The sequence below is a fragment of the Chelmon rostratus genome, chromosome 7 (assembly GCF_017976325.1).
Source record: "Chelmon rostratus isolate fCheRos1 chromosome 7, fCheRos1.pri, whole genome shotgun sequence".
NCBI lineage: Eukaryota > Metazoa > Chordata > Actinopteri > Chaetodontiformes > Chaetodontidae > Chelmon > Chelmon rostratus.
Window position 1 is genome coordinate 4714243 of NC_055664.1, and position 13334 is coordinate 4727576.

Here is a 13334-nt window from a genome sequence, read left to right on the forward strand (position 1 = left end):
AAGCCCTTTCAGGAGCTGTCCTTTTACTGCTAAATCCAGGGACATTTAAAAGCACTTACATTGTTCCAGGACATTTTGGCAGTAGCCCAAGAACTCCTCAAATGTCTCTAGATTAGCCAGAAAGGAACATTTTTCAAAGAAGACTTTAATTTTATTTGTGTTTTGCTTGTTTAGTTCAGTTAACAGTTCAGTTCAAGGTTGGCTTCCTGCATACATTAACAAAATGTCACGCTGAGGCATGACAAAAACAGTGGCGTGTGTATTAAATACTGAGTTACCTGGATACTGTTCAAACAAAACTCCTGACATGCATCCAATTATTGATAAATGCTTAAAAAAGAATAAATGCATTTAAAAAAATCTGCACCTGCCTCTAACCAAACCCTTCCACCGAAGCCTGATCTCTTATCTCCAGGTGAATGCTCTGAAGCTGAAATAGACCTTTAGTGGCTGTCAAAACACTGAGCCCATCTGTGTGTGTACCCTGCCACTATCTGCATGGATACACTGTAACCACAGTGCTAACAAAGGAGCTATTCATGGGAGACGCAACAGCGAGGTATATGGTGGCCGTTATTGTTTTAAAGAGGTATCTACACAGCGGCCTGCTCGCAGTCTTTTCACTGCTTCCCCTGGAGATAAACGCACCGACTCTTATATTTGTAATGTAATCAAGGTTAGGAGGCCGGCAGAGGTATTCAGGAGATCATTAAAGCCTGTGTTTAATGAGGTAGAACAAGGTGAAATTTCCAGAACAATCACTGGAAATGCCATTGATAAGGGTCTACGTACCTTGACAGCTGTGAAATACGCAAACAACACATTCCTTTGCTGATTAGGAAATCACCAGTCGAACACTGCTCTCTGAAGGAAAATCTTCTTTCAACACTTACAGAGACTAGCTGGCAGAATGGCACTTTGGTCCATGAAATTTGGTAAATTTTTGATGTAGTACTTAGCCTTATTCATCTACCTTTTAATGGGACTCTCGAGCGTACGACAGCAGGATTATAGAACATGATGGAAAATGTAGTTTTGTAGGTTTTCCCAAGATATCGCCCATATCATATGTGCGTTCATCGTGTCTGATTTTGGGCGACTGTGCAAGCAGTTGCCTGTTGTGTCTTTTTGCGCCTGAAGGCACAGCTGAGTCTTTGTCCCCCGGTGTTAAACAGTGACAAACTCACCTGTCTGCTCCACTGACTATTGACTCGTGTTACAAAAACACTGTTATCTGCTCCTCCCATCAACACACTCACGTTAACTCCATCCTGACGTTGCCCTTTAATTCCCACTTCTTCTTTCATGATTAGCAGACAAACCGGTTTGTGACATGTTTTTGGGAAACAGTGGTCTCAGCAGCTGACTGTGACTCAGACCTACTAACCCAGAGAGGCTCCCGTGTGACGTAATCGCTTTATCAGCCCAACTCGGCATCACAAGGGCTAGATGCGTTTTTTATTCTGGTTTGGTCATGCTGCTGCCAAACAGACGGTCTGAGGTTTCTCGCTCTGGCGCTGCGCTGTTCACTCACACGATTTTGTTGTTTTCTCCCACTCGCCCACGTGCTTGCAGAACTTATTGCCAGTGGCAACAGCGCTGCTTCCAAATGAACCTGTTTCCAGAGTGAATAAATAAGCCCGGGTGTATTAGTGGGAGAGACGCCAAGGAGGTGAATGACAGAGGTTAGGGACTGACTCATCCACACTGCAGCAGCCTTCTTCCTTTGTATCTGCACTGAGTATCTGCAAGCCAAATGGGAAATGTTCATTTGAACTTGTGACCACGAGACTGTGTGAAAATGATTGGAGCGGTGAGTGAGACTGAATCTTATTTTTCCAGGGCTATTAATGTTTTCTTTGTACACTTGACTCAGAAAAAAACTGCAACGCCTCCCCACAGCATGTCAGAATAATTGAGCGAATTGCTACACAGGTACAGCTTGTTTTATCGTCTGTGCAAAGTAATAAAATAATGTTCATGCAGTCCCTTCCTCCACACCTATTAATAGAGCTCTTGCAAAAGACTGGACATAAAAAATGACCCGTCATCACAGGCTGGAGGCTCAGGAAGTGGTAGAGCGACACTGGGGAAATGTGAACCTGTTGACTCTGCATTGCTTTCGGGGCCTTGATTCGTCATGACCACATCAAATCTGCTGAGCGAGACACAAGCTGAGCTAGTCGTTTTTGTCTCCCCTCCTGTCGTCTACACAAACTGGGCCAAAGGTCGCCCATCTTACCCCCGGTGTTGTCAGTCAGTCAGCCTCCTCCTGTAGATTGTCATAACTGGATTCTTCCGGTTGAGCGCCGCTACAGAGGAGCAGGACTGGAGGAATTTGGGGCTCTTGTTAATTTGGATGTCATGGCAGGGTTGCAGTCATTTTTGTAGCTCACCTTTGGTCCAATTAATCTGGGGAGTGACGTTTGTCTGGGGTGAGAGGGTTCGAGCAGCTGCCTAACAAGCTGCACCCCCGTGGTGAGCACAGCGGCTGGATGGACCGATGAGGACAATGGGAGAGGGAGGGGAAGGGGATTCTGACTGCAGTTTGGCTATTTATGACCAATGATAATGTTACACCCCAATGTTTAACTTCCTGCCCCCACTCTTCCACCATGGTCCCACTCCACTCACCGCTGCTGACTTTGATTTCCTCTCCTCCATGTTAAAACTATATATTCTCCAGATGGCATAAATTAAGCATCACACAGACGGAGACCATACGTCTCTCGGCCTCTCACTCTGTTTTTGTTGCTGTGTTTTTGACTTCTTGAAGACTATTTACTGTTCTACGTTCCCTAGTTAAGAACGCTGTGTGCTCTTGTCCCGAGTTGAAGGATGGGGGTCATTACGCAAGACTCTTCTGTCTCTGCTCCACTTCAAATGCTGGAAGTAAAACAGTGCGGGAAACACCCTGCTGCAGTCAGTATCGGCAGTGCCGATCAAGAGTCAATAATGTAGAGCACTGTGGTGAAGGCAAAAAAACCTCCTTGTTCCATCACTGAAGCACTGACGTCAGACATACTACACACAGAAAGCTTTTTTGTCTTCTTCCAAAGTGAAATCCGAGACCAGCCTGTTGCTTTTGCACGTTGTGTTAGTGGATAATTGACTTTACTCCTCGGAGTGTCAGGCTAACAGTGTTTCCAGTGATGTTTTCATCGTATTCGAGTGCTATAAGGAGGTCACGGCTGCGACTGTCCGCAGTGTTTCAATGAGCCTTCAGGCATCACATGTTTATGCGTGTTTACATGAACGTGTGCGTTATGTGTAAGTTAGCAGCTTAATGTTCTTTCTGCTCCCTCCATAGCTCCCCAACATGTTTGGAGACCTGAGGTCGACCTTCATCGCTCTGATGATTGGCTCCTATGCCTCCTCTGCCGTCACTTTCCCCGGCATCAAGGTAACATTCGACCTGTGCAGTCAGCAACATCGCCCAATTCTTGAGTTACCCCAAAATATTCAAGAATTTGTCCTCCTTCACCCGATAAGGGTTCCTCCTAACAGACGACGCTCCAACATTAGCCTGGAATGAATAGCACTGCCACCACAAAATGGGATGTTGATTCTCCATTATGATGTGTCTGTTTGGGTGCCGTCTGCCTGCCTGTAGGTGATCTATGATCTGTGTGCCACCTTCATCACCATCCTCATGGTCTGGGCCGCCTGCGCCTGCCTTGTCTTCCTCAACTGCTTCGTCAACTGGCCTTTGGAGCCTTTCCCTGGCCCGGAGGACATGGACTACACGTAAGACACTCTTACACACACGCACACAAAGGCATTTAACATTTCTGTGGCCTCAAGCTATCACTGTTCAGCAGCTCTACTAGTGCTTTTAGCTGACTTCGGGTTATACCTGCTGTAAATGGATTCTGACTGAGCCCAGACAGCCTGCCTTCTCCACAGAGATCACCGCATTGCCGCATATACACATGTAGATAGCATTGACATGCATGCTCACAGACTCATGCACAGTAAATCCCTGTGTAATGCAGTGGAGGCCAAGTGAGCTCTGAAGACAGGAAAGACCATAACACCAGATGATCTGCTGGCTTTGCTCTCAATCACCTGGATCCTTTGTTTCCTACCACTCTCTCCTTTTCCTGCTTTCTTGTTTTTCTCCTCCGGCTATTTGATAGTTTTCCCTGCTCTGTGCTTTGTGCTCACAATCACCTTTGACCCTCCCCTCTTTTTCCTTCAGGGTGAAGATCAAGTTCAGCTGGCTGGGCTTCGACCACAAGATCACAGGGAAGCAGTTTTATCGTCAGGTGACCACCGTGGGGCGCCGCCTCAGCGTCGGCAACTCCATAAAGCAGCAGCACCAGCCGCCCAAGGACCTGGCCACGCAGGAGGCCAACAAGCTCTGCCTGTCCACCGTCGACCTGGAGGTGAAGTGCAAGGCCAAGGAGGAGAGTAAGTCTGAAACAAACCTCCTGTAATGCCAGGAATATGCTGTCAGGTGGGGGTGGAAGTAAAAGTGGAAGCTGATTCTTAAAGCTGAAGATAAAAAACGTGTTGCATGAAAGGTTTCTGCTGCTGCGTTTTCTCCATATGAGCCCATTCACAGCTTTTTTTCAGTGGCGCTCGTTGCCATCTGGTCATCAAAGCTGGAATCCCAAACATGGCGCTGAGAGAACGTCACTGCTGTCTGTGTGTGACACAGAAAGAGCAAATCCAGAGTCACAGATAAGTCAGCGTAAGTCTGCCCAAACGATCCAGTCCTGAGCAGAAGCAGTCCCACTATTTGTTGTTTTCCCTCTGCCAGCTGATGAATATTCATCCGAGCGGCTCGAGAGCCGTTCTGCTGGGTGAATGAACTGGGCAGGAGAGCCGCTCTGTGTGCCAGATTGTCTGAAAGCTCTGTGACGGACAAAGGCTGTCCAGACAGCAGTCCATAACGAGTGCTGTGCAGGAAAAGTGGTCTCCACTGAGACAGGACATGAGGCTTTTCTGTCCTCTCGCACAGATCACTGCAAGATTATGTGTGTCACAATTAGAGCTCAGGAATATGTTTCATAAAATTCAATATTATTAATAAGTTTGAAACTGATGTTTAAAGCAATAAGCTAATATTTCCACTTTTATGCAATACATAAGCCCAAAGTCTTCATATATATCGAAAACACCCTTTCAATGACAGATTTAGCTAATATTTAATTAAACCCTGCTCAGTATTACTCATTTTGACAGCAGAATTTGAAAGAGCAATAACATGATGAGATCTTAAATCACAATTTGATTGAGCTGCTGCGTGTAAATCTACTGTATGTCAAGGCCTGACCTACATCTGCACATGAAGCACAAGCACCCCTTACATCCCTGTGGCATCCCTTAAACGCCCCTTTACCTCTGCCCGCCGTCCACCTTCAAGCCTCCTCAGGCCCTAATGGCTCTCCTACGCTGGGGTCAGGGACTCCCAGTGGGGGGGAGCTGGTCGCTCCCCTCTCGGTCTCTTTGGTACCAAATGGACCGTAGAATTGGTCCGGACCCCGTTCTTAGAAAAGCCGCTCAGCGGGTGTTTTGCACGCTGGCAGGGAGCCCCGGAGAAGCATTGTTGTGGTTTGAGGGCCAAGCATCAGCCGGTTCGAGCGTGTGTGTGTGTGTGTGTGTGTGTGTTGCTGTATGTGTTTGTTTTGAGTGCTGTCAGGATGCTCATGGTTGGGTTCATAGCAGCTGGACATGTTCCATCTGTCAGGAGCTTTAAAGAGGCCCATGTGACACACTCACCCGTTTCCCCTCTCATTCCTCTCTAATTTGATGGCAGCTGCTGAGGTTGTAGAATATTGACTTTTTGTTTCTATTCCTGTCTCCTGAGATCTGAATGGCCTGATTTCAATTTGAACACATACTGTTGTTTTATTCTGCCATCAGTGACACAAATCATGTGGCTGCACTGAAACACTCATCATTGTGTATAGTGTGCCAGTTTGGTATGTAAACTACATTTGAGTCAGCGCTGAGGATACACAGAGATGGTCTTGTTTTTAACTGAACTCTTACATTTTTATGTCAAAATTAAAAACACGCTGTATATTTTTCTTCTCTAGTATCTCAGCCTCTGTTTGAGTCTTTGAGGTTGTCGGGCTGCTTTTCTTTGCATTCTGGCGATGGAGCAACAATGCGCTGAAATGTGTCAACATTTGGAAGAATTATTCTCCAGACTTTTCATCTTTTGTGGCTAATTAGCAAATGTTAGCATGCTGACATGCAAAGATAAGACGGTGGGCATGCTGACGTTAGCATTCAGTCTCACAGAGCTCCTGGCATGGCTGTAGATGCTTATTTTGATCAGGCAGACACACAGATAGGGAGTTCATGTAAAAACAAAAAAACGTGCTTCTGAAACATTATAGTGCCTTGCAAGCATGACCTGGTACCAAACAATTCCTTTAATTAAGCCATGGCTGGATATCTGTTGTTCTGGGTTATAAACCCATCTGCTCCATCTGTGCACCAACAATTAATTGGTTTGTCCAGTGCTTCACCATATGGGCAGTTGTGTCCAATTTCATTTATACTCACAGCTTTGTTTAATGATCAACTTTTCCTAGAACCCACCTTTCTTTGAATCCCCCAGTGCACTCAGCGTCTCAGGCAGGATGAGACGTGTTGCCGTGGCACACGGGGGCCATGGGGAACACTTCGATGACAATCTCTTCCCTCCGTCTTAGCAGCGGTCTGACTATGCGTAGGAACCAGATTGGTGGAGTTTTCTATGATATGAAAAGAGATTTGAGAGTGAACAGAAGCAGGCTTGGGCTTGCTGCTGATTTACCTTCAGACTGTGGAGGCAGACTAAACTAAGAGTTCAGTTCTGTGTTGCACCAATGAACACCGTGTTGTTGTTTTTAGCCACACTATGGCTATGCCTGCCTGTTGGTGTGGTCTGCCTCGTCGGTTCAGACAAAGATGTATTAGCGAACTTATTTGATCTAACCCTGACTACAGCGACCTCTCTCCTTTCATTTCCTCTGCAGCTCCGTCCTTCATGAAGAGTATCTTCAGTCCCATCTTCTTGCTGAGCCTTATCACCATGTGTGTGACCCAGCTGCGCCTCATCTTCTACATGGGAGCCATGAACACCATCCTGGAGTCCCTGACAAGCGGACACCTCGGCACAGGTGTGTGCTGCTGCTAGCACAGTTGACTAAACTGTATGAAAACACAGATGCTGTTCTGTGGGTGTTTGCTCTCTTTAACATCTGACCACAGACGTTCAGATGTGTTGCAGTGGATGCTCACTTCTTCTCAAAACTATTTTTCTTTTCGCTCTCTGGAACCTAACAGTCCTCTCTCAGCGGCTTTCTGCTCAGCTAAATGGCCTTGTTGCTTGTTGTTAACACAGCTCTGACTTTCCTTTGTCCGTTTGTCTCTCCTGCTCTGTCTCTTTTCCTGTCATGCTGGCTTCATGCTGCTGTTGCAGTGGAGAAGATGCAAGTTGGTAAGAGACCTCAGGATAAGCTCCCAAAGATCTAACCACCTAACCTCTTCAACCATTCTCCTCACCTGTCTGTCCTGGCTGTTTCTATGTGCATCACCCTCTAAACTGTTCAGAAATGCTCCAAAAAAATAGCATCAAAACATAACGATAACTCTGCCTGTACTGTCGTCTGTCTCTCAGTGAGTGTCTACACGTCCATCTTTGGCGTGCTCCAGCTGTTGTGTCTGGTCACCTCTCCTGTGATTGGCTACGTCATGGACTGGAGGCTCAAAGACTGCGAGGATGACAATGACAAGTGTTCCAAGAGGTGAGGGTGCACACGTAAACACACACAGAAGACAGGAAAAGAAGAAGAAAAAGCAGAAGCTGGAAAAAGAGAAAGAAAAAAGCCTGAGTCTATTCTATTCTCTTCTGTCCCATTAGGGAGCCTGGTCAGCCCCGTCGGCCTGACAAACAGATTCAGAAGATCGTCAACGCCACCAGAGCCTTCATCTTCACCAACCTACTCCTGGTTGGCTTTGGAGTCACCTGTATCATCCCTAACCTGCCCCTCCAGGTACACAAACACACACACGATAGAGAAGTATGTTGTGTCTTTGAAGCTGTTCAGGGAGGCACATTTCCCAGCATGTGCTGCTGAAGCCCCCCAGTCTCCTCACAGAGAGAGGAAGAGAGACTGAGAAATGCATGGTGTTCAAACCGGAGAGGCTCACATGGCAATGCAGCTCCTGACACTTCTTAGTACTTTAGTGACACCTACTGGGCAAATGAGTCATTGCGTGTTATTTACTTATTCTGAATCGCATTTATCAAAGATGAAAGCTGTTTCTCAGTGAGGACATGCCAGCTGTGTGATCTGACCTGGTACTTAATGGAAAATGTATCTGTTTTTTTTCCACTTTTCTCCTCCTCTTTAGATTCTGTCTTTCATCCTGCACACTATTGTCAGAGGGTTCATCCACTCGGCGGTGGGAGGCCTCTATGCTGCTGTGTAAGTGTGTGACATGTTCAAAAGAGAATGGCATAAAAATGCACAGTCATACTGTATAGGACTGATTACTTGCTACATGGCCGAAAGTATGTGGACATACAAACATTACACACTGGTTTGTGATCGCTGAACATGGAACAGGGAATGGCCTTCCCTAATCGTTGTCTTAAAACTCAGTAAATGCTCCGGCATTAAGATTTCGTGCCCTGGCCCACTCCATGAAAAACAGCCTACAAAAAAAAGTGTCCACATTCTTTGGGTCATATCATGTACGATCACTTGTATGTGTGTGTAGTCTAAATTGGCTGCCTTCAGTTTGATTTGAACATCACCACCCCAGAGTACCACCTCAAATGCCACCTTAGATAAATGATGAAACCTGTTTGAATTTGCCATCTGAGACATTTTTTTTTGCCCTGTGCAGGTACCCGTCCTCTCAGTTCGGCAGCCTGACCGGCATGCAGTCCCTGATCAGTGCTCTGTTCGCCCTGCTCCAACAGCCTCTCTTCATGGCCATGGTGGGACCCCTGAATGGAGACCCCCTATGGGTAAGATGACGTGAATATATGGACATAAATGAGTAATGGAGTGTGTACTGTTGGAAATAGTTAGACCTCTGAACACTGAAACTTTGATTTTTAGCTCTTTCATGATGTTGGTCTGATGCTGTGTTCAGGTGAACGTGGGCCTGTTGCTGCTGAGCATGCTGGGATTCTGCCTGCCCCTCTACCTGCTCTGCCACAGCCGCCACCTCCAGCGCCTCAGAGACGAGCAAGACGAGGATCCCAAGATCTATGTCAAGATCAACAACGGCAGCAAGCCCGAGGCCTTCGTCTAGACTGGGAGGAACAGAGGGAAAGATGATCTTTTGAAACACGGAGAGGACGAGCTACACTACACAAAGACAGGGACAAGAGAAGAAGAGAGGGGAGGGGAGAATGGGTCAGGTGTGATAAATTCCTTCACCTTGACCTCCCTGATGCTGCAGCACCTCTCTCATTTCACCTGCATTCATACGACTCACAAACCCCCCACATTCCCCACTCGCACCATTTAACTGCCAATCATACGTGGTCAACTATGACTGCACACCACTGTGACACCGTTTCACCCTCTCTGATACTATACACTGTGAGACACCTGACACACACACACACACACACACACACACACACACACACACACACACACACACACACACCTATTAACGCCCCATGGAGAGGTCCCACTCCCTCTACTGCATCTCTGAACTGAGGACAAAATAAATAGACTGATGGGAGAAAGAAGCAGTGGTGGACTTCTCCCCAAACGATTCCTCTACACATCTTTTCTTCACTCTTGTCTGTTTTATTTCTTGCTGTTAAATCTGTCACTGACTGGTTTGCCAGTTCTATTTAAAAAAAAAAAAAAACATAGAAGAGAAGATGCCAGCCAATGGAAAACCACAGTGAGGAGAGTTTGGATGAGACAAACGTAAAAAAAAAATGTCAGTGACTCAGTATGTACAGCAGTGACAATGGTGCCATTTGCTTTCCCATTGGTCCAGGTTTATCTGAGGTGCTGTTCACCCAGGTAACTGTCACCACCCCCTCCAACAGCACAAGCCAGTTTTTAATAGGGACAAAAAAGAACACACACACACATACATCACTAGCACCCTTGGCCATGGCATCTCTGCTTCCTCTTGTGCTGGAGGGCATTAACCGAATAAGCATCAGGCAGACAGCAGTATTGGTAGCAGTTCAGAGTGAAACGCGCAGTATGATGGCTTTTAAACAGGACTCACCGGTATGTTAGTGATGAAGACACTGCAGCATCTCTGCGCGTGTGTTACATAATGCAGTGTGAGAGAAACTGCTTTCTGGGGTTGGATAATCTACACTGCATGATGCCAGCGACAGTGCTGGCCCTATATTACTGTTTCTCTTAGTCACTGTAGTGCAGGAAGACACACTCATGAATTCCTTTTGTGTGTTGGAATATGTAATCATTTTTTTTTCAACATGTATTTACTTGCAATATGATGACAGATGTGTTGTTAAATCTTTGTACCCTATACATGATGTGACGATGTGGAGGAGGAAGTGTGTTTAGAGTAGGTAGACGGGACAAAGATATTAGACGTGGTGTGTTTTTAAAGGTGGGAGTGGCGTAGAGGTGGAGCCTCTGCGTTATTCTGCCTGCTACATCATAGTCTCGATTCGTTGTAGCAATAAGTGCTTCTGTGAGGTGCTGGGCAACATGTTGACACACAATCACACACACAGGCAAACGTGTACATTTTATGGACTGTATTTCTAAATCAAAAAGGTGCTAGTTGAATTACAGAGATGTGTTTTTTGCTTTTTGCTTTAAGGGGCGGCTGAGGTCATTTTACCACAAAGGCAGTTGCTCAAAAGAGCTGTTTCTTTATTTGTTGGCACAGTGGATTCCAAAGAGCCAATCTAGTTACCACTTCAAATGACTACTTTGCTCTTGGTTTCTTATCGGTTTTGCGGTAATTCTTAACACAAAGTGCACCACAGCAGCAGCTCGGGGAAACTTGAATTCACCTCTTATAGACATAAAGGGAGATTTGCTTGAAGGTAGCAGGCTGATGCAGACACATTCCTCCAGCTTCTGAGAAAAGTTTGGTGTCATGAGACTCAGACAATAAAGAGTCCAGAACCAAAGCACAGAGTGTGTAGAGAATGAAATTTATAATAATTGCTGTTTGGCTCAGCCTGCTGTCTTCAAATGCCATACAGAGAAGCTCCTCGGATATTTTTCCTGCCTGGCAGTAACTCACAGAGGCACTTCCAAAGACAGCCATGACCCTCAGAGTGCCTCTCTATGTGTACAGATGATGGGAGGAGTGGATCCAGGCAGGATGTGGTGCACCCAGTCCCTTTCTCCCTCCATCTATCCATCCATCTATCGACGTCATCCATCCATCTGCAAAACATGTCTTGAAATATTGAGCGATGACAGGTGTCAGAACTGAGAGACAGGTCTCTGCTGCTATCAGATGCTCCTAATGAATGACTAAGTAAGAAATGAATGGCACATGATGCACTTTAGACCTCTAGAAATGGACCTCAGTCATGTATATCTGAATGGCCTGCCCACATGTATCGTACACGCAGTGCATGGCTGCATACTGGTGGTGCATGATGCAAAGAATGTATACTCAGAGCTTCGGATACAGATTTTTAATTCAGTACATGGGAATGGAAAAATGCTATTATTTTTTTATATTCAAAGAAAAAACTTTTGCTTCACATGTTCATTATATTGCCTTTATGTGCACAGAGAGTGTAGCAGAGGCTTGTCTCTCAGTTCTTTCATAAGTGTGGACATACCAATCAAAACTGTAGACATATTCATCCTCACTAAACTGCATGAATTTGTTATCTGTAAAGGAGCAGAGAGAATTGTACGGAGTAAAATCATTTAACCGTGTTTAGTCTGGTGACAAATGTGAAGAAGCTTTTGTAAAGTGGAAAAAATATAAATTTGTAATTAAATTTTTTTGAATAGAAAACTAAATTCACATTTGTACATTTCTATGCATGACAAATTAGATGCTATCTAATGCACAGCTGGTAGACAGCTGCGGAGGAAAAATAAACCATGCAGGAGAAAGTAATGAATTCCCACAACAGCAGCACATTTATATAAAAAGACACTTTTTGGTTATAGATCTTTGCAAAACATCCGAGCCCTGACCTGTCTAAGACCAAAACTTTAGTTTTTAAATCAATTTAGACCAGATAGTGTGCATTTGTTCATCCATCCATCCATTTTCCACCATTTATCTGGCTCTTGGTTGTGGTGGCAGTAGCCCAGATGTCCAACTCTCCCTGGGGCAAGAGCGGTAGAATGACTCAAATGCATGTTAGCTGTTTCTAAACACCCATTTGTACATGAGAGATACAGCAATATGATTACGTGCATGGAAATGTACGAATGTGGATTTATTTCCAGTGCGCACATCTTTTATTACAAGTGTACAATTTTTGTTTTCACTTCCCAAAAGCGTATTGACATTTGCAATTCTTCTAAAATAACGGCACTAATTTAACTCCCATCTTGTAGCGTGATGGTGTGTCTCAGAACTAATATTCCTGTGTTTTGACATTTAACAGGCAGGTACAGATATACTCTGATGCGGTACTTTTCCTCCAGCTCTGTGAATGTGAGTGATGATGGACACACGTTTTTTTTTTTTTTTTTGCCTGGTAACCCATCCTCAACTCGCTCTGTGGCTTAACATGAACTTATCTCATTGACAGACTGGTTTCCTTAAGCCTGTGAATTGAAGTCACATGTAACGTCATGTGAAAATGGAGCCTGGGTGTTTGAGTGATGAGCTACCAGGTGAAGCCTTCATTCCCTTGAAATGGGAAACTAATCAGCACTTTCCTTCACTGCTGTACCTTAAACAACTCACCCCGTCCTCCATACCATCACCTTCCCGGTCTCACCCCAACCTCCTAGGATAGGGATTCTACGGTAGTTTGGTTTATTGACTGATGTATTGATTAATTGCTACTCTGAAGATGAACCCTAGCTTCGGCTTTGCTTGCGGGTGTTGTTGTGTGTGATGATAGGAAATAGGGGTTTCAGCTGGAACACAGACGCCTTGTTTCCCTCCCCGGGCATGTACCTTTTGTATTTTTTCTACCTGCCATACTCCAGTTTAGTTTTGTTGTCTTTTATTGTCTGATGTTTACGAGAATGTGTATTTTCATGGTCTTATATTGTATATTTTGGGGGGGGGTTTTGTGTTGTACCACAGTATAGCCATTGTTATTGACATTTCAAGTCATATTGTTTCAACTGAAAGAAAAAGACAGATCAATATATGAAGCATAATAAACACAGTAATTTGTATAGATGTGTGTCTTATTTCGAATGGCA

The 13334-nt window shown here is 45.1% G+C and overlaps 1 protein-coding gene across 1 annotated transcript in view; it reads left to right on the plus strand.

The window, feature by feature from the left end:
• Positions 1–13307, plus strand: part of LOC121608897 (large neutral amino acids transporter small subunit 4-like) — a 27433-nt gene extending 14126 nt beyond the window's left edge. The window contains exons 6-14 of the mRNA XM_041940319.1: positions 3311–3403; positions 3614–3747; positions 4202–4413; positions 6978–7121; positions 7622–7748; positions 7865–7997; positions 8359–8432; positions 8857–8980; positions 9109–13307. Of these exons, the coding sequence (XP_041796253.1) occupies positions 3311–3403; positions 3614–3747; positions 4202–4413; positions 6978–7121; positions 7622–7748; positions 7865–7997; positions 8359–8432; positions 8857–8980; positions 9109–9270 (1203 nt within the window). The 3' untranslated portion in view covers positions 9271–13307. The remainder of the gene's footprint in view (positions 1–3310; positions 3404–3613; positions 3748–4201; positions 4414–6977; positions 7122–7621; positions 7749–7864; positions 7998–8358; positions 8433–8856; positions 8981–9108) is intronic.
• Positions 13308–13334: the final 27 nt, after the last annotated feature.